The sequence below is a fragment of the Chaetodon auriga genome, chromosome 19, assembly GCF_051107435.1.
Source record: "Chaetodon auriga isolate fChaAug3 chromosome 19, fChaAug3.hap1, whole genome shotgun sequence".
NCBI lineage: Eukaryota > Metazoa > Chordata > Actinopteri > Chaetodontiformes > Chaetodontidae > Chaetodon > Chaetodon auriga.
In genome coordinates, this window is record NC_135092.1 from 16,752,715 (window position 1) to 16,776,487 (window position 23,773).

Here is a 23,773-nt window from a genome sequence, read left to right on the forward strand (position 1 = left end):
GTCAGCAAGGCTGGAGGCAGTATGAGGATAAATGTTACTTCTTTTCCAATGACACCAAGTCGTGGCTGGATGCTAACGCGTTTTGTTTGGAGCAGAACAGCGACCTGATGAGCATCCGGAACATTCACGAGAGGGTGAGACGACACGCGTCAGCCTCCAGGAGCGAGATTTAAGACGTGCTCTCGTATCATTTCCCACGCTGGGTTCATTTTTTATGTCCTGCTTCTAGTTGTGGGTGAGGACTCAGATCAGCACAGAGATCTACTGGATCGGCCTGAATGACCGAGGCTCAGAGGACGTGTGGGAGTGGAGTGATGGGAGTCCTTTTTTACCATACATAGCGTATGTAATACAGTTACCACTCAAATACTTGATGGATTCAATAAAGTTGTTTACATGCATGTTTAGATAACCTGAAGGTCTGTGTTCAAAATCGTTGTTAATGAATATATTTCCTTAACATCTGTGGAGCTCCTCCTGCACACCTGTCCATCCACAGGTGTGCAAACAGTCGTGCTCTTTTACTGAAGTTTATCCAAAATGATTTCTCTCCTGTTTCAGATACTGGAGGCCGGGCCAGCCTGATAACTGGGGTGATGACCCTGGGGAGGACTGTGGTCAGGTGGTGGGATCCGACGCTGGACTCTGGAATGATGAGAACTGCAGCGTGAAGAGGAAGTACATCTGCAAGCACATCAACCGTAAGTCCACCATTTAACTCCTATATGTGTTTACAACAATCAATGAATCACTGCTGGTGAGGTCGAACATTAAATTCTGCTCTTTAGCCAATCCTGCCCCGCAGTGTGACTTAGCCAAAGGCTGGAGACAGTACGGCTCCAACTGCTACAAGCTGAAGGCCGAGACCAGGAAGAGTTGGTCTGAAGCCAGACATGACTGCGTGCAGGACGGAGGAGACCTGGCGTCCATCACCTCAGCAGCGGAGGAGCAGTACATCACCGGAACGCTGGACTCGTCACATTTTGACCTCTGGATTGGACTTTCCACGCTGGTGAGAGGAACGTAGTGCGGCTTTAAGAAGCTCGCTTTACCGTTTCATGTTATTTTGTACATCAGTGTAAAGACGAGCTTTGCTTCTGCAGAAATGCAACAAGATTTCATGTGAAGTCGAAGCAGGAAACAGTCAGTTCAGCTGGTCCGACGCTGTCACAGTGGAGTACACCAACTGGGCAAGCAATGAACCTGCAGTGTAAGACATCACATCACATACCTGCCATCAAAACCTAAACATCAACCTGTGCAGTCAAGGTTTTAACCCACGTTTTCCAACAGTGACGCACAGGTCGGCTCGTGTTCTGCAATAACCAAAGACGCAACCGATGAATTTGGGAGATGGAAATCTCATGTGTGCAGATATGAGCGTCCTTACATGTGTAAACGACCTCTGAACAGTAAGCTGGATTGTCTTTCTATCTTTATTTTCATCGTACATTGTAATTATGTTCAGACTCTCTTCCTTCTGACGTTCCTCCAACGCTCCCCTCCAGCCATCTGCCCTCTTGGCTGGCTGAGCTTCGCTGGCAGTTGTTACTGGTTGGTCAGTAATACCGATCTGTTGACCACCTGGCACGAGGCCTTCACCAAGTGCTCTGATGTGGGGGCCCACCTGCTGATTATCAACAGGTAGGAGAGAACAAAGCAGCAAACACGACGATTTCTCTAAAAAACAGCACACAGGTCCTCATCCAGTCTCACCCCGTCTGTCTTTTGTCCCCTTCCTCATGTGCAGTCAAGAGGAACAGTTCTTCATAAATGGGAACCTTCCAGACTTTCACCTCGTGGACATTCCTGACGTCTGGATTGGTTTATCAGGTTCTCCGCACGCTTCATGTTTTGACTCTCACTGTGAGATAATAACAAAAATGTCTCTTTACAATAAATGTGTTTTGTGAAAATGTCCTTGTTGATTTTACCAGATAAGTACCAGGACGGAGATTTCAAATGGGTGGATAAAACCGCGGTTACATTTTCCAACTACGGTCCCGGTTGGCCCAGAGACACTGCAGGCGTCTGGGACTGTGGTCAGATCTTCACAGGTAGACTCTCTGAACTGACGCTTTTATGTCTTCTCAGTTGAGGCTGGCATCGCAAGACCAGCGTATTTGCTCTCTTCCAGGAAATTATGATGGGAAATGGGAAACAACCAACTGCTTCAAGCGCCTGGGTTACATTTGTGAGATGACAGGTGGACAGAACCCCAAGCCGACCTCCGCTCCCGGTCAGACTTCACAGTCCCTCCTCACGTGAAGCCAAAGCTGTGTTATTGACTGTGTAATAACTGTGGGATTGCTGTGCTGCAGACTCCCACTGTGACGCTGGATATCTGCTGTTTGGGGACTTCTGCTATCAGTTTGAGACGGAGTCGGTGAAAAACTGGCAGGATGCTGAGGCTCACTGTAACAGAGAGCAGGCTCACCTGGTCAGCTTCCACTCACAGGAAGAACTGAGTTTCCTCACTGGTGAGCAGCTCAGAAAGCGCTCTAGTTCATCCAGTCATCAGGAAATAACTCATCAAGAAACAATGTGAATGGAAATATACTGTTTGACGTTGAAATTCACTTGATGTCCTTTAATCTGCAGCTCACATGCCAGCGGAGGCCTGGGTGGGGCTGAACGACATCAACGTTGAAAACCAGTTTGTTTACAGTGATGGGAGTCCTGCAGTAAGTGATAAAACTGTGATGTGTGATGCATTTAACTGGAAAACAATCTCAGTTTGGCACCAAGAAAATAAATAACCACCTTGAACATCCCTGTCACCACAGACATTTGAAAACTGATCATCCTCAGTGCTTCATTATGCTAAAATCTCACGTTAAAGCAGCATTTCATTCAGGGGCTGCTTCTGTCTTTGGACCTCAGGACCTCCTCCCATGGGGGCACGGCCAGCCGGACAACTGGCAGAACAACGAGGACTGCGTGCAGCTCCGAGGGATGGATCACGAGGACCCTGGGAAACTCAGTGATGATTTCTGCACCACCACAAAGGAGTTCATCTGCAAAAAAGGTCTGATGCACTTCATTTATTTATTCATTTCTCATTATCCCTCCTTTTCTCTTGTGTTGTGCAACACGTTCACACATATTGGTCTTGTCTCTCCACAGCCAAAGGACAAGGACCTCCTCCCCAGCCCCCAACATCTGGACCAGGTTAAACGGACTCGACACTGATCTTTACACTTCAAGCATGATCTTATAATTTGTGTGTGTTTATCTGGATTTGTGCTTACACGCTCTGCTGTGGGTTGTGTTTGTCGCAGGTTGGAATGTGAAATGCGGCTCTTGGATGTCCGACCCTTTCAACGACTTCTGCTACCTTTTTAACTTCCTGTCGATGAGGAAGTGGGCAGAGGCTCGAGCCGACTGTGTCAACCAGGGAGGGGACCTCATCAGTGTCACCGACCCCTTTGAACAGGCCTTCATACACGGTGAGACCCTCACTTCTTTACTCCAATGTTGCACCGCCATGTTTCTAGTTTCATTGCCCCTGTAGGGTCTTCAGCAAGCTTGGAAAGGGAGTGGTGAATGGTTGTAATCTGCAGTGTGACCACTAGATGGCACAAAATCCTACACAGTGGACCTTTAAAGCTGCTACGTGCAGAATTGTTGTGTGACTGTAGCATCTTTAAAACTATTTTAATGGTTATATTTACATACTAAGACACTTCTGCTTTTCAGTCTGCGCTTCAGTTACTCTTTAAGACGTAAAGCCTGGTGGTATTTTGTTGTTTCCTCTCAGGCGTGATCCAGCAGAGTCCCACAGGGATCTCTCTGTGGATGGGCGGCCATGACTCCGTCACTGAAGGCGGCTGGGAGTGGACGGATGGTTCTCCTTTCAGATACATCTACTGGAACGCAGGTTAATTCATGACTTCTGTGAGAATGCATTCAGAAACAACAAATGTAAAAATTACTGTCTTGCAAAAAATAAAAACAAATAACTGAATTCCCTTTCTTGGCTTCATCTTTCCTCTCAGGTAACCCAGACAACTATTACGGTGAAGACTGCCTGTCTATACTTATTAACAGCGGCTACTGGAATGACGACAACTGTGAGCTGAACAGAGGATACATCTGCAAGCGGAGAGGTGAGATATGTTGCTTTAAGACATTTTATTATCAATATTTAGAGCATTGATCCATGTTGGTAACATGATACTCATATTTCCTCTGGCAGGAAACACACCTGAGCCTCCTCCACCTCATGATGGTAACGATACATCACTATTTTTCATCATAATAACTTCATGAAACGACACATGATCAGTTATATTTGCATTGAAAAAGTGGCATGAAGCAGCCATTAATTGTTCCTGCTGCAGGTTTCATGACGGCGCTGGTGTGTCAGGACTCCTCCGCTGTCCTTCACTGTCCACAGGAAAGCGTAATTAACATCCAGTCGGCTTTCTACGGACGGAAGAGTGATGACGTCTGTCCACACCTGGAGGGATCAGGAGGTGGTGCTGCACAGTACTCAAAAAAAAAAAAGATTAAAATGCAAAAACTGCATTTCTCTGCTGCCTTCTGGCTGATTGTTTAAAATAAATCCTATAAAATTGATAAATGAATATTGATCTATGCTTAACCAAGAGATAATCTGTGCTCTGTAGGGAGCTGCTCAGTGGACGGTGTCCTTCCTGGCTATAGAAAGGCTTGTGACAACCGTCGCTTCTGCTTTGCGTACGCCCACGTGGAGGTGGACCCCTGCCCCACTGTCTCCAAATATCTTGAGATTATCTACAGTTGTGAGCAAAAAGGTGGGCCCTTTTTTCTTCTTCTCTGATTCATTTTAGGAGTCTAATATCCAACCAACTCCAATGTTTCCTGGAGTACCACAGAACACCCCTGAATTTGTGCAGTCGCAGCTTAAGGCTAATGTTTTGTTGTGTGATTTGGCCGCTCACAGTGTGTCTTCACGGCCTGGGTGTCGAGGACGGGAACATCACAGACTCCCAGCTCTCTGCGTCCTCCTCCACTGGTCTCTTCACTCCCAATAAAGCCCGTTTGAATGGAAATTCCTGCTGGATGCCTTCAGGAAGCCGTATGTACCAACTCAGCGGTCACACACAAGCTGTGTCCCAATTCAGGGGCTGCATCCTTCGGAGGATGGATTTGAAGGCCGCTTACGTCATAACGCTGCGCGAAGGCTGTCCCAATTCGTCCAAATTCGAAGGATCCTCCAAATGCAGCCGACAAATGCGTCCTCCTTTTCCCTGTATTTGGAGGATGCGTCGCTACTATCCTTCACGGCCTCCCATATCCCAAGATGCTTTGCGCACCGATTGTTTTTTTTTTAATAATGGCGACCTGTTGATATGAGGAGCTCAGTTAACAGTTAGCCTTATTAAAACTCTTCACTTACAAATGTTACAAGCTCGCATGTCAACTGATATCTTATTTTGGGTGAATACTCGATTGTGATTGGCTGCAGGGTCTCCGTTAAAAAGAGTTGTAGGACAACTATAAAAAAGTTCCGGTCAAATAGCCTGATTGTTCTAAATTATTGCGCTGGCTCAAACGCTAGTTGGTAACCGTGGCAACAGAAACTCAGAACATACGTTATTTCACAGTTTATTTAACACAACGGCAAGACAGGAGACAACATGAGTGATTTTATAGTTTCCTTTAACCACATTTAATGATCAGAGTGAATCGTGGATAATATTTCTTGCAATAAAAATGATTTAGGAAACTATCTGTGGACTTTGAGTCTTTGAAACAAAATTTGGCATCATCCTCTGGACACACACAAGCGGTAAGAGGTGCACTTGCCCTCTGAAACGATACTTTGTATCACGTAACATAACGTTAAGCAATCATGTCACTTCCCTCCACTGATTAGGTCTAATATAACAGTTGCGCCGTCCGACGCGAAGCTGTGAAGATATTCACATCAGGTGAATTTGTAAGTTGTATAATAGGCTACAATTCGCGCCTCTTACAAGCGATAGGAGCTGTACAGGCGCATCTCTGCACCCCGTACTTGTGTTTTTCCCGGGTTAGGAGGGAAGAAGTTATGACGTCGTGACGCAATCAGGACACGCTCCGAAGGCTAGACCGTCCCATTTACCGATAGTTGATGCGGCCGACGGAGGATCCTCCGCAGGACCCAGCCTCCAGAGACCGCGTAGGCTGGGTCCTCCGAAGGATGCAGCCCCTGAATTGGGACACACCTACAGTGTTGTAGTGCACGGTACACACAGGTATACAGCACGTACATACTGGTTTTACTGGTTTCACATACCCACTTCTAAATCCCTCCTGATGTCCATCATTCAGAATTGTGCTGCAAGAACCATTTTTTTTTCCTTAGGATGACGAAGGCATAAACCACCCTACTCGCCTGTGATTGGTTAGAGTTTGTTGCTTCCATTGGTTGGGTTGGTTAGGTTTAGGCATGAGGTGTGATGATTGGTTAGGATTAGAATAAGAATGTCAGTGTAAGCCAATCAGAGGCAGGATAGGGTGGGTCATACCTTCACCATCCTAGGTGTTGAATTGGTATCCTCACTTTAACCTCATCCTGTATCTAATGTCCCCTCCTCCAGCGACCTCAAGCTGGATCCAGGTAAACCTGGGCCAGACCAGAAAAGTAACAGGAATCGTTATCCAGGGTTGTCCCCAAAATGACTACTGGCTCACCAAATTTAAGCTCCAGCACAGTGTGGACGGAGCAACCTGGACTGACTACACTGCAGATGGCGAGGTGAGTAAGCAGAGGCCGCCATCTGCCAAACTGGAACAGTACCAGGAGGTCACCACCTTCCCGGTTCATAACCAGACTGTGAAGCTGCAGAGCAGGTTGTCATTCTGGATTTTTTCCAGTTTTTGCCAGGCTCAACAGACAGGAACACTCCTGACACTCAGCTGCTGGGTACGCCTGTGTCGGCTCAGCACGTCCGCATCGTCCCCCTGGAGTTCAGCGGTCAGGCGGGCCTTCGCTTCGACGTCTTAGGGTGCACACCGGACTGTAAGACTACCACTCTGCTAATGCTGCAAATCCACTTCCAATTTCCAAAAAATATATCTCCCTGTATCATCAGTGAAAAAATTGCAGTGATGCTGTTCTGTGCTTTCACAAATGATGCTCAATAATGAAAAATTGTGGTCGAACAGATGCAGTCACATGTGCCAGTAAGCCCGACTTCAACACTACCAGTGATCAAATGACGTGAGTGAAATAACATATGCAGATTATATGGAGCGCTTGTATCCTGTTCAGTTCAATAATACTGTTATTTTTGCGATGCTTGCGTGTCTTCCAGAGTCCACTGCCCTGCCGGTTGTGCCAGGGAGGATTACATAGTGTACGGCACTGCAGAATACCGAGGGGTGAGTGAATGTCTCTGTAGCATCGCTCGAGTGTCGATGGAAAGATTTTTTTAAAAAGCTGAATATATAAATATCTCTCTCGACTCCGTCTCCTCTATCAGGACTCAAACATCTGTGCTGCAGCTGTCCATGCTGGAGTGATACTGAATGACATCGGGGGAGATTGTAGTTTGCTGAAAGCTGCGGGACAGGACTTCTACACCGGCTCCACCAGGAACGGCATCACCTCAAGACAGTAAGTCGCTGCGGTTTAAGCGACATCCTTTTTCCTTGTGTAGTTCAACAGTCAACACCGAATGCATTTTTCTACAGATACGATGGAGAGTATGCTGTGTCTTACACCTTTGCAGATGGGGGTGAGTTGAGATGCATTTATAGTCCTCTCAGTGAAACTCTTTGCCGTTTGTTTGTTTCATTCATGGTCATTCTCTCTCCTACAGAGCTGAGGTGTTCAGGGCCTGACTGGTATGAGTTTGGAGAGTTCTGCTACAAACCTTTCGGAGACCAGAAGACATGGCACCGCGCTCAGGACACCTGCAGGAGTCTGGGCGCCGAACTCGTGTCCATCCGCTCGATGACAGAGCAGAGCTGGCTGGAAAGCTACCTGTACATGGGTATGTAGAAAACAGGAGGTGAAACCTGGTTTAGTGATGAAGAAAGTCAGAACACTTTTAATGCCTTTTGCTTTTGTCCTTCACAGCCACCAGTGACATGTGGACTGGTCTGAATGACCTGTTTATGCCTGGTTTGTTCACCTGGTCTGACCAACACATAGTGACCTTCACTTACTGGGCTCCAGGTGCACCCAGCAACCACAACGGCTTCAGTGAGGACTGTGTGGAGATGGTGCACCAGGTGAGAAAGATGGAAAGACAGACAGACCAGTAAAGTACATTTGCGTCTGTACCATTTTATGGTACAGACGCAAAGAGAAAATCTGACCATTGTGCACTCTGCGTGGAGAAATTCAAGCTGGGAATTTTGCTCATTTTGCTGTCGGTGTTGTCTCTGCTTCAGACTGGCCGATGGGACGACGTGTCCTGTACAGAACTCAATACCTACATATGCAAAATGCCCAAAGCCCATTACCCAGCGCCCTCTGTAAAACCCACCGTGTACGGATGCCCTCAGGTAGGACAAACTCATCAAACATTTTATTTTTCCGTGTTGTTGTTTTAGTTATGAAACTGCCGCCACGGCCTCACTTCTGTAATATGTGTCAGGGCTGGGATGCATACGGCTATGCCTGCTACTGGATGGAGGAGACCACCAGGAGCTGGTCAGACGCTAAGGACTTCTGTGATGAGCAGGACAGCTTCTTGGTGCACATCGGAGACATGTGAGCTACTGAGGCAGCAGAGCATCCCACATCTTTAGTTGCTCCTGTCCCAACTTGTTTGAAACGTGTTGCTGCATCAAATTCAGAAAAGCAGATATTTACAGAAATCAATGAAGCTGATGAGGTCAGACATTAAATACTCACTCGTCTGTCTTGTGTTTCACTGCAGTTATGAGCAGTCACACTTCACAGTGGACCTGTCAGGAAAGACTGGTCTGTGGTGGACTGGCCTGCGTGCTAAAGGAGGAGCGGGTGGAGGTGTGGACTATATCTGGGACAATGGCTCACCTCTCACCTTCACTCACTGGGACAAAGACCAGCCAGGTACAGTCCGAACACCACCGTGACATCAGCTGGACACGATATATGGACGCACTGGAAAACACCGGCGTTCTTTTTGTCTCTAGATAGCGGAGATGGTACTTGTGTGGCCATGACAGCGGGTCAGGTCGGTGGTTTCTGGGATGACAAGCAGTGCTCAGAGAAACACGCCTTCATCTGTGAGAAACCCAGGCCTGATATCTCCCCACCCACCAAACCGCCGACTCCTCCTCCATCAGAGGGCTGCGCTGAGGGCTGGACGGCCCTGCCTCACTTCACAAACTGTTACAAGGTGAACCACTAACACTACGAGTCTCTGCAGGGGGCCAGTGGTCCGCTTTCCAGTGCTGATTTATTGACTGGTTTCTTATAGCTCTTCCACAACGTGGACTGGTCCCAGAAGAAGAGCTGGGGAGCAGCACAGGAGGACTGCGTCGCCCGAGGAGCGAACCTGGTCAGCATCCAAAGACAGGAGGAGGAAGACTTCCTGTCTCTGCACAGCAAAGCCAGCAGCAAGTGGATCGGCCTCAAGCACAACCCGACAGAGGGAGGTGAGCAGAGTGTGGTTTACAGAGCGGACCCTGGTGGAAGCTAATTGGGATGCAACTAAAGTATAAACTGCTCTCATTCCCATCACGTAGGCTATTCTTGGAGCGATGGCACACCTCTCGCTCACACCAACTGGGGTTCCGGGGAGCCCAACAACCACGAGGGCCGCGAGGAGTGCGTGGAGATGGTGAGCAGCACCAACGGCAGCTACTCCTGGTGGAACGATCTCAACTGTGACGCTCACCAGGACTGGATATGCATGATTTCTAAAGGGAAGAACCCCGTCCAGCCCCCGAGCCCCCCGCCTCCTGTCCCAGGTGAACCCTCCCTCCGCACAATGCACATGTATTGTTCATGTAATATATATTCCATAGCATGTGCGCTACTTTCTGCTAACAATCCCACAACCCTCAGCTCCTGACTGTGGTTCAAACCTCGGCTGGAGGAAGAACAACAACATCTGCTACTACTACAACGACACCGACATGGTGGACTTTAACACGGCCATGAGACGCTGCTACGATGAGAAGGCCTCCCTCGTCTCCATCCTGAGCAAAGACGAGCAGGCATTCGTGAACAGCATGGTGCGCCTCTCTTCTGTTTTCCTTGACTTCTTCACAGTGGAACATGTGGTTATATGTTGAAGTATGTTGTCGTCATGCTCCTCCAGGTGGGGACAGGCCAGGCTGCTCTAGCTTGGATTGGAATGAGGATGTCTGGCATTGCAAGTGGACAATACATGTGAGTGTATGTCTAAGTGATATAAGTTGAGGTGGATTTAAAGGGAAGTTTTTGTTAATTTGACAGTTTTCTGACAAACAGATCCCAAATCCAAGAAACCAAATCCCAGAGCTGCTCAATATGCAGTGATATGCAGTGCACACAAAAGGGCAATTCTCTGTTTTACCTGCACAGGTGGGTGGACCTCTCCCCTGTGACATACACCCACTGGGGTACGGGTGAGCCCAACAACGCCAACGGGGAGGAACAGTGTGTTCAGATGAACCGATATCGAGGTACTGAAATTCCAAGCTCTTACAGATCTATTTCCACACTGTGCACGTTCACTGAATGACGTGTTCACAGTGAGCTCTGGTGTGTTAAGGTGGATGGAACGATGCCAACTGTGGTCGGGGTGGAGCAGGCTACGTCTGTAAGAAGTTCCCTGGAGATGTCCACACCCCTCCTCCACCCACGCAGCCCTGGGAGGGCAACTGCCCCGCAGGTAACGCGCGCTTTTTAATATAAAACATCCTGAATCATATGTGTTCTTTATTTATTAATACAGCCCATGACACCCTAACCCTGACACAGCTCAGTCCTCTGTGCTGTACCGTCATTGTTAAAACATAAATGAGCTACACTGGACAAACACAAGCCCACGTGTGCAGCAGTCAAGCTGGAACTGATGTCACCTGTTTTCTTTCCTTCCTTCCCTCCAGGTTGGATGCTTTTCAAGGATAAATGCTTCATGTTCAAAGGGAAGAAAGATGACATCAAAGCCAACTGGTCTTATGCTCGGAGTTGGTGCAAAGATCAAGGAGGAGAGCTGGCAGTTATTGACGACCAATACGAGAACGGTGAGCGAAATGAAAACATCCAGAGGCTCAGGTCAAAGAGACTGCCCTCCATGGCCTGATCCTCTCCTGTCCTTCAGACTTTGTGTCTAGTTACCTGAGGGACCTGCAGCTCCCCGCGTGGATCGGCCTGTCGGATCTCCTGTTAGAGAATCAGTACGCCTGGAGTGACGGGGTCAGCCCTGTGCTGTACACCAACTGGAACGACAAGGAGCCCAACAACGTGGGAGGAGCAGTGAGATACTTCACAGAGTTCTCTATGATAAATGGAGCAAAGCAGCAGCAGTGAAACCTGCTCACGTTTACATGAGATGGCTTGAAGCTTTCTTGTCGTCCCCAACAGGAACACTGCGTGGCGATGGTTCACAACCACCTGGTGAGCGGCAAGTGGAACGATGACGCCTGCCATAAGGACTACAGCTTCGTCTGCTACAGGAAGAAATGTCCGTAAACGCTCCGGTTGTTTTTGCTTCAATAGCATTAATTTCCTTAACATTTCAAACATATAGCAGCTAAATCCCTGCACTGACTCCATCTGCTTCCACATCAGCAAGCAGCATCGACCCTCCACCCCCGACCCAGAGCCCCTGTCCGTCTGGCTACATCTCCTGGTACCAGAACTGCTACAGGCTGGTGGAGGAGCCGGCGAGCTGGGACGTGGCTCAGGCGGCCTGCGAGCAGCAGGGAGGCAACCTGGCCAGCATCGACATGAGCTACGACCAGGCCTTCGTCGCCGGAGTGGTGCTGCAGAGCAAAGCCGACGCCTGGATCGGACTCAGGCGCAAGGCACTGAACACACATTAAAGACGTGAAAACGTATTAAAATGTTTAAATAAGCAGCAAGCAAAGTTAAAAAAACATCCAGATTTATTAAGGATTTAACACTCAAAAGCTAATCTCAGGTCAAGACCAAGCAACCCACTAACTGTCAGTGAAAGCACCACTACAACAATGTAAAAATACTCCATTCCAAGTATAAGTACTGCATTTGAAAACTGAAGCAGGGCTAAGCTACACACAAGCCAAAAAGGATGAAAACTTGTATTTTAATCTTCAACATTTCTTTTAACCTTCTCACTCACCTCTAGAGGCTTTACTGTATTTGTTATTTGCTTCTTTCTACAGAAGAGTGGACTCAGTAAGTCAGTGTAGACGGACTCCATGAGGGAGAAATGGACCCTTTTTTGACCCTTTCACCGTTGAACCTAACCTTTCACTTTCTTGTAACGCAGGACGACAGCTCCTACATGTGGACAGACGGCTGGCCAGTCTTCTTCACTCAGTGGGGACCAGGAGAGCCCAGCAACATTAAGGACGAGGGCTGCGTGAGTATGCACGCTTCACGCTGGTTCCACGGGACCTGGAACGACACCAGGTGTGACCAAGCTAAACCCTACATCTGCAAGATCTCCTCAGGTATGTAACACAGGCTGAAGCTGCCTTTTTGTTACACTTACAGCCTAAAACTTGAAGCGCTGTCGATTATGTAACTTGCGTCGTCTCTCAGAGAAACCGCCGTCGACTCCCGTCCCCGGTGATGGGAAGTGTCTGCCGTTCTGGATCCCCTACGGCCGCCACTGCTACTACGTCTACAACGCTGAGCAGGGTTTCTCTTGGCCGGACTCCCAACACCGCTGCCAGTCGATCAGGACGGAGCTGGCGTCCATTCACAGCAGAGCGGAGGTGGAGTTCATCAGGAACCTCAACTACACCAAACATCACCACCTCTGGATCGGCCTCACCAGGGACAGCCACTGTGAGTGAAGAGACGGACAAAAGAACAATGACGCCAATGTTTTTTCAGAGCACTGCTTGGACCTGAGCTTTGGATCACACACAGAATGTGCGCCAACCTTTTTGATGCCTGTATGTTTCCTAGTTGGCTGGGCCTGGACAGACAGGACGTCTCTGGGTTTCCTCAACTGGGCTCCTGGAGAGCCCAACGCAGCCTTCCACCCGGGGGAGGCGGCCGAAGAGAACTGCGTGGAGATGACCAAAGACGGACACTGGAATGACAACAACTGCCTGCAGAAGAGAGGTTTTGTGTGCCGCCACCGGCAGTGTAAGGATTTTTTTAATGACTTTTTAATGGCACACATTCATTTTGGGTTGCAAAGACAAGCGGCAGATTAGAACATCTTCTCTGTGTGAAACTTTCTTTCAGATTATACAACAGATGATGGTGGAAATCCAGTTTTTCCCACTGATGGTCCTGGAGGTGTCAACAGTAAGTGTGACAAATACACTTTACCTTTGGACCTGTTACATCATTTTTAGAAATGACTGCTGACATGGCAAATGAAATTTGTTGAGACATTCTCGGTCCATAGATGATGAATCTGACTTCTCCTCTAGCGCCACCAGCAGGTCAAAATTCTTACCTGCACAACAAAGTTCACATCTGGAGTTTTGAGTTCTCAACAACTGTTGGATTGATTGCCATGAAACCTGTTAGATTCATGTCTCCCTCAGAATGGTTTACTATAACTTCGTCTAGCGCCACCTGTAGGTCAGATTGTTTCTTAAATTTGTCCAATACCTGCAAAACTAACGAGACTTCCATCAACCTCAGCTGTACTTTGAGCTTACTGCTAATTAGCATTGGCATTGTAAGTACGTTCCATGAAGATGTTATTAATTAGCTCCAAGCATCACTGGAAGGTCAATTTTCTGTATTTACTTACTGTGCCTGAAGTTTAGATTACAGCATTACAGAAACTGTTGTGCAAAAGTTTAAATTCAAAACGTGTTTAACATCCACGTTGACACGTGTTCTCTGTTTGTACAGATGGAGGCCTGATAGCTGGCGCTGTCATTGCAGCCATTGTGGTTTTCGTCTTGATCGTTGGACTGCTGTACTATGTCTTCAAAGTCCGGGGGTATAAAGTGAGCGGCTCGAGCCGCCCAACGAGACCAGCCAGTAACGTTGACGTGGTAAGTTACTGATTAGCCTGTTATAGCTGGGTGTGAACGACTGAATACTAAGTTGTGTCATTCCTCTGTTGCAGCCCGCTTTCAGCAATCCAAACTTTGCAGGAGACTCAGACACATAAACATCATTCAAGTTTTACACAGTACATCCAATTTGACACTTAAAACAAAATCGGTGATAATGTAGTTTTTACGTCTACAGAGTTCTTATATCTCTATTATGTGTATTGTAATACACTAAAAAAATGATCTTTTATTAAGATTGAAGAAATGTTGTTCATGTGTTATTTCACAACCTTCATCACCAAATACCAAACTGTGTGATTCTAGTTTTCTTTGAGGAAAAATAAACAATGATAAACTATTTTCCAGTGTTTATTCATCTCTGTACACTGCAACACAAATTCTTTACATATTTCACAAAAGGAAAAAAAAGAAAGCATCCTTCAAATGTTTCCAGTAAATAATTGTTTGGACAAGAAGTGTAAACGTGTTGCAGAGAAATCCAAAGATGAAGCACCAACAATCAGGGGTAATGGAAATAAAGCCACAGGTTGGAAAAGACGAGAACGCCAAAGAACAGTTTCTGAACGGCGAATGGCAACATGACCTCGTGTGCAGTGTAGACGTCCGCGGTAAGAAACTCTAAAGCTCATTTCTACAGCAGCCTGCTGATGCTCTGTACATGAAAATAATCCCAAACGCCATGGCACCAGTGTTCTCGCTCCTTACTTAAAAAAAATATCATCATTTATGTGAGAAAATAAAGGGAGGAACACCTTGTGATCCTCGTTTAGCCCTTTTAATCCTGCGCACACACACCAACTGAATTAACAAGCGGAACATTTCAAAACCCGGTGGTACTCTTTTCAAGAAATGCGCCATCTTAACGCGCTAAAGCAATTCTTCTGTTCCTGCGTCGCCGTTTCATACTGATTATTTCTGTGTCGCCCTGTCTATCAAGAACAAGTTATGATGTTAACACCTCACCAACAAAAGTCATGCCTTATTGCTTCGAATCAAAGTGTGAAGACGAGTCCTGTCAGTGGTCTTTTGTCCAATAACGCACTGAAATCAACTACAAATACTCACAGAAGTGCATTCTTTAGTAAGCTATAGTTTGGCCTTTTATTCTACTCCCACAGATCTCGTAAACATTTTGCAACTCAACAAACGTGTGGGGAACAGAGGAGGAAAGCAGCTTACTGGTGCCAAAAACAAATGAAGGCAACGCCACTGTACTACTATACTTTATATCTGCTGAAAGACTGTGGTAGCTCCACTGTAATGAAAGGTAACTCAAACTGACAGCAATGTGAACCACTACACGCACCACGTAGCCTCAGGAAAGGATGTAAAGTGATTCCCCCTTCATCCAAGAAGTTTAATTTACTTGGATGCTTGTATCATTTCCATTAGAGGGAGGCACAAGTTGTTTTTAACAGGACAAGGAGAAATCTAGTCCGTTTAGGTCTGACAGGAGGACAGCCGCGTCCTGAGCTGCAGCCACCAACCAGCACAACAAAACCATGTGACTATCCGATTCATCATTCACTCCAAATCAGACAAGAGTCAAGACAAAAACCAGCGTCTTTCAGGAGCAGACGGTGAGACCTGAGCAGAAATGGCCATGCCTTGAAATTCACAGAGACTTCTTCATTCAGTCTTTCAGAGTCTTTCACGCAGTCTAAATGCCTCGTTAGCTACTGGTCGATTTGAAGGTGTCCAGATTTATCTTTGTTTTGGGCAATACTCTCCATCCTCTATACGTAATTCCACCTACATTCAACATGTATTTTGTCCCGAGGACAAATGTCTGGCACATGATATTTCTTTAAATTTATCCTTCTAAATGCACACATTATTGCATGATTGTACATTACTGAAAGACTGAAAATACCGATGGATTAGCTAAAATGAATAAACTGAATGCTAATTTGATCTGTTACTGAACGTTGCCCCATATTCGACTCATCTCTACTTCCTACATAGTCAAAATCAGACTGCGTCACCGGTACAAATGTTAGAAAACATGACTTCATCCCCGTGTGGCACGCACACCTGAAATCCCATGGGTGATCCTGGCTGATTGTAAATGCAGAATTTAAAAAATACAAAATCCCTGAATCCAAACTAAACCAATATTTCAGACTGAAACAGGGAAAATTAAATAAAATCAAGTAGCAAAAAGTCTTACCATGATACCTTTGAACAACGATTTAAGTGCCTTCAGTTTTACAGGTGTTTGACTGCTCATGACAGAAACATTAATAACAAAAGCTCTTATAATAAATAAGATCTGCGTCATACTGAGGCAAAGCCTAAAATCATACAGCCACCAAATGTACTTTTGGTTATATCTGATGTGTTTCCATCCACAAAGCCCCAATTCGCGCATGAATCTGCTGACGGGGGAACAGGAAGGTATAGAACAGGTGCAAGACATGAAATGTGTGAATTACAACAGATGAAACCAAAGTTCATGAAAGTGCTGGAGAGCAAGAGAGAGACACCAACGTGGGCATGAGAAAAAAAAATAAAGCATAACAAGTGCAGAGATGCTGAGGACTCACTCGAGATGACATCTGTTTTCATGAGATGAGTTAATGTCCATGTGAAGTAAAGACGACCGGCACAAAGCCTGAGGGACAGTTCAGGGGTGACGGGCAGCTCGGAGGGTTTGCAGTTTGTTGGTCACTTTGTCTTTTGGCTGTCCAGCCTCAGCCAGTGGACACCCTGTCTCGTGTAACAGACCATAGAGCTCATACTTGACATCAGGCTCAGGGGACCCAGAACTGTGTCCAGCTCCATCAGCAAGCCTGAAACACGCAGAAACATTTGAAACATCAACGCCTCCTCCAACAGTCTGTCCACACTCATATATATCATACGGATGGACAACACAGCAGTTCAATGACTCAAAATTAGAGATCGTAAACACTTCCATCCATTCTTACCGCTGCCTTTGTGCGCCAGCTCCTCTGCCTGCTCCCAGATGTCATGAGCGCTCAAGAATAACGTGGTGATGTTGACGTAGGTGAACGCCACCTGTTCAATGGCCTGCGGAACCACCACAGTGCTGCCGACGGGGTCCACGACCAACCCGCTGCCACTGTGGTTGGAGCCAGGGCCTGAGCTGGTGGAGGTGCTGGCTGGAGACGGCATGTTGGACATGGGGGACGGGGTGTCTGTGACTCTACGGGGAGACGGGTATAAAGATGTAGATTTTTTAGTGTGCTGCACCAATGACGGCTGTGTGCAATGTGCCCAAACAGCGAAGGTAAGACGCAAACTGGAGGACTCACTTTGACGTTAAGACAGAAGGAACGTTTGTTTTCTGAGCAGAGTTCTGGAAAAGATCCAAATGTTAGGAAAACAAACATTAAGTGTAACTAATGTATGCAGAGGTGCTTCATTCTGTCTTAACCAATAACAGAAATGCGTTGATACTTACACTGAAGTGATCCGTGAGGGTCTTTGAATACTTAAGTGCAGTTTTGTGTTTGTGGCGAAACATGGCCATCTGCAGGAGAGACTGGCACTTCAAACTACAGGACAAAGTCAGATGTTAGTGATTCATCAAAGAAAACAAAGCACAGACATGGTCTAATTTAAAGTTCGGGATCTTTTGTTTGTCAAGGAACACACACACGTTCATGTGAGGCATGAGCCACAACAACAAGTGAAAAGACATTCAGACACGATTTACCAGACAATTTCAAAACAGTACACATGCATTAGAGCTGGTAAGTAAAAACTAGAATACCAACATAGAAACAGTTCTATAGCACCACATAATGATAATGGAGTTAAATCGACTTCTCTCTCACATAAATGAAGAACAACAAATGTGAATTAAATGCTGCCAATAACCAAAACATAGACCGTGGCAAGCAGGAGGTAAACCAGAACAGTAATGACATCTCATCAGACACTGGTGTGTGGAAAAACAGCACATAAAGTATCATCTGCACCTTACCATAAAGCTAAAAAGTCCTTTTCTGAGGGTGGAGCAGAGGGGTCCACTGAGTTTTTAAGTTTCAGTACAAACCTGTGAGAGTGGAGAACGTGGCAGTCAAACTAATGCATGAATCAAATTCAGTCATGGAGCCAAAACCTTAAAGGACCAGTGTGTAGGACTTAGTGAGTGGCATCGAAACTGCAACTGGTTTGTCTGTTCTGAGCTACTGTAGACACACGGCAGGAGGACGGGGACAGCAAGGAGGACCTGCTCCCTCTGTAGCTATAAAGAGCTCATTGTACGGTAATGAAAACAACATTTTCAGGTGATAATTATGAATATTGTGTTCCATTTCTGCCACATTCTGCCCATAGATACCTCTAAATCTTACACACCTGTCCTTTAATTTGAACTTAGATGTAGAAAAACATTTCAATGGCAGTGACCGTGACAGTGTGGAAGAGTCCACCCTGTACTCTTTGCAAGCATGCACACTAACAATCACCAAAAGCTTCTGATGATCAACAATAAAAGTGGGTTCTTACTTGAGCAGTTCCACGGTCTCTGCAAACATAGTGTAGGAAGACATTGAAATCTGTGGATCTTTTTCCATGGCAATGCCGCTCTCAACGAAGTACATGGCCGCATCCAGGTAGTTAAAAGCTTTACTGAGCTTATCTGACTACAGAGAGCGAGAGGGAGCAAAAACTGGTTATGAGCTATATGCATATCTGGGTGGACTGCAGGGATTTTAGCAAATGTACAAATCAAAAGAGAAAAACCTGCCTCTGCATCTGCTTTGTGCTTCAGTTTTTTGGCCTCCTTTATGTAATGCTTGACTGGAAACTGCCTACAGGTCAAAGAAGCTTTATTAGAGGAGCAACAACAACAAACATCTAATCGTTCCTAACACAAGTCCACTGCTCTAAAGTCAATCTGTGGCAACAATTTGACTAAAATCATGGAGTAAGCTCCATTAAACTGATTTTGAAGCTGTAATTTCAAGGTAAAATCGTCCCAACTTAAACAGCTCAGCAGAAAGGGATGTTTACCTGTCCTCAAATCTGAGCAAAGGCCTCTTGGTCAAAGCCTCCCTGGTGGGCTGCGAAGATGGTGGGACGGAGAAGCCGCTCTTTGGGGGCTTCTGCGAGGATTGTTTGATTAGTATCTGAGTCACTAAAACAATGAGAACTTGCAGAAGCTTCTATAAAAAGAGGCACAGTGCTAACTTCATAAGCTAGCTGCTCATATCCTGACAGTCACCTTTACACAGTGTGGGCGCTCTGTGTGCTTTCCGCTGCTCCTCTTGTGCTTGTGGGAGTCTTTGCTCTTTACAGCCTCCTTACTGGCCTCCTGGGTCTCCTCACAACTGCGTTTTTGTGACTTGGAGTCTTTAGCGGCGTCTTTGGGCGTCGGAGGCTGCTGCGAAGGAACAGGATTTTTCTTGGCCTTCTTTCGTTCCCGCTGATCTGTCGGATTGCTGGGATTTCTGCAGGAGATGAGACAGCTCGTATCTTACTTGACTCACAACAAAAAGAACATTTACAAATTTAATTGACCTTATTTCTGGTAAAAATAAGTAGGGGTTTGGTTTTTGGGACCTACTCCAGTTTGATGGAAGCATGAATTGATGAGGTATTTTTGTTTTCCAGCTTCGGTTTCTTCCTGGGAATAGTTTTACTGTCTACCTCAACCTAGAAGACAACAAATCACACATTAAAGTGAAAAACAGACTTTCCTTCTGCCCATGTACACTCACTAGGACAGCCCTTGATGTCTCACATTTTGAGGTATACTCTTCTTGCTGGTTTTGGTGCGTTTCTGTACTGCGGAGGCATCAGTGCCTCCTCCGTCCTGCTCTATGACCACTGCTGATTTCTTTGCATCACCGGGTATCTCCTGGCGGTTGCTGGAGGTCTGCGGGACTCTTGAGAGCAGACTTAGTTCAATCTTGACCAGGAGGGATCCAGGAGGCCTGCAGGGATCCCGAGGATTCTTGGCTGTGTGCCCAGTCTTCTCCGGGTGCCTGTGGGTCGCTTTGTGAGCAATCTTCGTGCGCTTCTGGCAGATGGTTTCAGACTTTGTTTTGCTGTAACTGATTCGGACTGGTGGGGCAGGAGACAGCTGTTCAGGCTGAGCGGGACTTTGGGTGGGGCAGGAGCAGGGGTTCGGATGTTGCACGCCACACGACGGACAGTGACTGCACGGGACCAGCGAGACTTCAGGCTCTGATCCAGCCTTTCGCTTGTCCAGTGAAGTGTGCTTAGAAGTCCTCTTACTGTCTCTTTTAGTTTCACTGCTGCCCTTGCTTTTGTTGCTGCGTCCTGTTTTCGTCTTGACCTTGGGTCTGTCTGTGAAACACGGCTTTTTGTCTCTCGTTGCTACAACTTCCTCACACTTCACGCCGAGAGCTGCTTCGGTGTGATCTGGGCAACCTGCCTTCGCTGGTTTTGAGGAGTGCGTGCTGCATGAAAGTTTCCTGCTACAGCTGTTCAAATCAGCAGAGGGGGATTTTTGGCTACTGTGCTGGTTGCAGTTGTCCTGAGGGCCTTCACTGCACTGCTGGGGTTTTCCAAGGCTATCAGTGAACTCTCTCTGGCGAGAAGAAAGCTGAGATTTAGACTCCCCGGTGGGGTCGACCACCTCTACACTGGGGTGCTTGGAGCTCTGAGTGGGCGGTGGCTGTTTGTGAGCGGGGCTCTCAGAGGCATGTGCGCCACTTTGACTCTCAGCGCTGGAGCTCTGCTGGCTGGACCTGATCCAGTTCCCCAACTGCCAATCAACGTGGGCCACGGCTGGAGCATCAGGCTATAAAAAGACGCAGATATTAAAAAACGAGGAACAAGAAACAGAGAACGCATGTTCAGGTGTGCTTCTTTCAGAGCACAAAAAGGACAAGCAGGGAGTTACCTCGGTTTTCACTGAGCTGCTCACGGGGGGTTGAAGTGGCTCCTCGATGGTGCTTTCACTGTCCGACTCTGATCTCGAGCTACTCTCTGAGTCGCTGGAGCTGGCGGACTCTAACCCTCTGGAATGTGCTGCTTCAAATGAACTACAGCATGCGTGCACACACACACACACACACACACACACACACACACACACACACACAAAACACCGCAATAATATGACACAGTGGTGTTTCAGTTATAATTAAACAGCAAACATTGTGGCCCACATGGCCGAGCTGTGCTGCTGAACACAATGTTTGGCAAACATTATGAGTGAGGAAGAAAATGATTAGAATTTGTTTTGGGTTTTTTTAGCTTGCAATTTGTTAATTCTACTTTTTTTTTCCTCTGAAAATTAGAGCTATAACAAATAATCAACTAATAGATTCCTTGATTCTCAAATGTGGTGACTTTCTTTGTCTTTTTGGATAATAATAATTATAATAATAATCTTTAGTCTGTTGGTCAAATAAAGCTTTCTGAACACATCATCTTAGACTGAGCCATCTTTCACTATTATTTTATATTTGTACACAAAACAATGGATTGGTAATGAAAAGGGTCGTTAATTGCTTCCCACAGCGTCTTTTATTTACAGTGACTGGCTGGTTGAAAACAGCCTGTAAAGCTTTGTCGAAAGCTTTTTGATTGAAGTACTCAATGATTCTCTGTTTCTTAACTTTCAATGGTCCTCAGGTTGGGAAACTTACAGCTCAACTGCATGCCACATCTGGAAATGAACAAAAAGCGTCCTTCTGAAAAGTCACTTACGATGAGGAGCTCTGCGGGATGAGCTGGGATGGATCTGCAGGAGATGAGTCATACTTTTCTGCACAGAAATGACAGAGAAAACAAACATTAGTCCAACAACAACAGTGTACGTCACTGTGAAAAACACTCACACTAATGTGGATTTGGCTCCTGTGCGCTGCAGCTGAGCCTTTTTAAGCCAAATATTACTGACACCTTCACGGATTACAATCCATAAAACACTAGAAAGACCAAACTTTTAAAACACGACCATGCTGTTAAAAGTCATGGTTGCTAAAATGGTCTGTTAGCATTTCCCAAACTCCACACCCTCCTAAATTCCACAGCCTGTTGCACAAAAACTGCTTTTCTTGCTCAACATAAAGTTAAATCGAACACACAGGCTATCGTTTGTCATGCATATCAGAGCCAAAGCAGCCACAAAACATACTATATAAACCTGATATCTGACTGACTGAACAATACCCAGGAACAATCGTTCCAACCTGTGATTGCAAATACTTCAACAAACAGGTGCTTTTGTATAGGACTGAAAGATTTCTGGTATGTATGTATTTACTGTTTGTTTACGTTGTTAAAATACTGCCCCCCTCCTTCTGTCTCCTCTGAGAAGTCAAAAGATAAATAAGAAAACATGACAGAGAAAGGGATGAGCAGAAAAAGGTGGAGTAGGTGATGGATGAAAACCAAGTGAAATGAAAGAGATGCATAACAAGACTGAACTACATCAGTGAAAGAGGAGAGAGATCACTCCTCCTCTCCTCCACATGAGACGTTCTCCTGCCTCTTTCTCTTAATGGAGGCTAATTTGAGATGAAATTGCAGGGTTGTTTCTCTCTGGTATTTTGTGGTGAATTCACAGAATTGGGCACAGTGGTTGTACATGTTGCCACAGAAACCGAGAAGAAAAAAGAAGAAGAGAACAATAAAGGACAGGAGAGAGGAGGAAAGAAAAGAGGAAGAGAGGGCAAAGAAAAGCAGAGGAGAAGTAGAAAAGAGAAGACAAGAAGAAGAAAACAAGAAGTGAACAGTTGAGAATAAAGAAGAAGAAGAGATATCTACAGGCTGTATAGCAGATGCTCCATGATGGCAGATCAATCCACCTGTTGGCAACATCAGTGACACACTAACCTAAAGATGATGCGGTAACATCATTTCTACCTCACTGTCCTTTATTATGTTCATCCTTGTTCTGTGTCTGAATTGTTTTCCGCTTCATTCTCTCATTACTCACTTTGTCCTGGACATGAAGAGGCGTGCTCTGCTTCCTGTGAAGACAGAAAAAACAAAAAGGAAGCTTTAATCTGGGTCAAACATGATGCTTGATTTAGAGTTATATAGCATCTGAGAGGTTGATGGTGAGGATGCAGGATTACTGCAGCTGAGACTCCCGTGTGCACACAGCCAGTGAGCATAAGATCAAGACAGATTTCAATAATTCTCGACTTTAAAGATCTTACCTTGGCTGGGAACGGGGACTTGGAGGTTTCACCTGTGCTAGGTGTGTGTATAGCTGTCAGGAGAGGCGGCCATGAGTGGGTCATTTCCTGTGGAGGGAAGAGAGTGATGTGTTAGGAGGCTAGTGAAGTTATAAAACATGTGTCACTGAGACAATAAACTTGAATTTTGTTACAATTTCAGCAGCAAATACTGGAGAAATTGAGAATAAATACATAATTCACACACTATGCAATTTACATACACACATACATTCTATAGCCACGACGAGTTGCTCTACGCACTGACTCAGGTGTCTTTAACCCAATACAAAGCAAGCAAAAAGCATCAGAAGATCATGGAAACTGTTTGGAAAAAGGCAAGCACATCCAAAAAAACACTTGGCAGGTGATTGGATGAACCATCTATCACCGACTGTCACGGTCTAACTCCAATCAATCAGACCAATGAACCATATGACATACTGGGAGAGCAGCGCTCTAGCCGAAGCCAGCTGGGAGATGAGGGGAAACATTTTTTCCAAAAGGCTTCAGTGGCCGTCTTTGCTCTTCTTCACATCAAG

General features: G+C 46.1%; 2 protein-coding genes across 3 annotated transcripts in view; one reads left to right on the forward strand and one right to left on the reverse strand.

The window, feature by feature from the left end:
• Positions 1-14,405, forward strand: LOC143338078 (uncharacterized). The gene is made up of 49 exons (XM_076758229.1): positions 1-134; positions 230-342; positions 562-701; positions 789-1,012; positions 1,104-1,210; positions 1,294-1,412; positions 1,509-1,644; positions 1,751-1,833; positions 1,938-2,057; positions 2,138-2,239; positions 2,322-2,480; positions 2,602-2,684; positions 2,884-3,028; positions 3,127-3,171; positions 3,282-3,449; positions 3,761-3,880; positions 3,999-4,109; positions 4,199-4,231; positions 4,344-4,478; positions 4,632-4,778; positions 4,928-5,062; positions 6,570-6,727; positions 6,847-6,991; positions 7,138-7,192; positions 7,287-7,353; positions 7,455-7,588; positions 7,666-7,709; positions 7,794-7,967; positions 8,054-8,208; positions 8,371-8,484; positions 8,577-8,692; positions 8,862-9,016; positions 9,100-9,305; positions 9,387-9,564; positions 9,655-9,879; positions 9,977-10,146; positions 10,233-10,303; positions 10,478-10,578; positions 10,668-10,787; positions 11,005-11,142; positions 11,220-11,374; positions 11,483-11,582; positions 11,690-11,928; positions 12,375-12,555; positions 12,647-12,895; positions 13,019-13,201; positions 13,304-13,366; positions 13,928-14,073; positions 14,148-14,405. Exons 1-49 carry the CDS (start codon positions 108-110, stop codon positions 14,190-14,192), a joined length of 6,339 nt encoding a protein of 2,112 aa, XP_076614344.1. The 5' UTR covers positions 1-107; the 3' UTR covers positions 14,193-14,405.
• The window catches only part of aff1 (AF4/FMR2 family, member 1), an 18,529-nt gene continuing 9,135 nt past the window's right edge, over positions 14,380-23,773 (reverse strand). The window contains exons 5-19 of one of the 2 annotated variants that reach the window (XM_076758232.1): positions 23,214-23,300; positions 22,988-23,021; positions 21,754-21,811; positions 20,942-21,083; positions 19,814-20,839; positions 19,637-19,725; positions 19,295-19,520; positions 19,084-19,172; positions 18,814-18,881; positions 18,577-18,709; positions 18,050-18,121; positions 17,525-17,618; positions 17,376-17,419; positions 17,028-17,266; positions 14,380-16,889 (exon numbers count right to left, since the gene is read on the reverse strand). In XM_076758232.1, coding sequence (XP_076614347.1) covers positions 16,765-16,889; positions 17,028-17,266; positions 17,376-17,419; positions 17,525-17,618; positions 18,050-18,121; positions 18,577-18,709; positions 18,814-18,881; positions 19,084-19,172; positions 19,295-19,520; positions 19,637-19,725; positions 19,814-20,839; positions 20,942-21,083; positions 21,754-21,811; positions 22,988-23,021; positions 23,214-23,300 — 2,526 coding nt within the window. In that variant the 3' untranslated portion in view covers positions 14,380-16,764. Of the gene's footprint in view, positions 16,890-17,027; positions 17,267-17,375; positions 17,420-17,524; positions 17,619-18,049; positions 18,122-18,576; positions 18,710-18,813; positions 18,882-19,083; positions 19,176-19,294; positions 19,521-19,636; positions 19,726-19,813; positions 20,840-20,941; positions 21,084-21,753; positions 21,812-22,987; positions 23,022-23,213; positions 23,301-23,773 lie in introns of both variants that reach the window. The other variant, XM_076758230.1, reaches the window with a different exon arrangement.

Coding starts and splice junctions, on each gene's coding strand:
- LOC143338078 (XM_076758229.1), top strand. CDS start 108: ATGAGCATCCGGAACATTCACGAGAGG. Junction 1,013..1,103: donor GGATTGGACTTTCCACGCTG/GTGAGAGGAACG, acceptor TTGCTTCTGCAG/AAATGCAACAAGATTTCATG. Junction 11,583..11,689: donor CGTCTGCTACAGGAAGAAAT/GTCCGTAAACGC, acceptor CTTCCACATCAG/CAAGCAGCATCGACCCTCCA.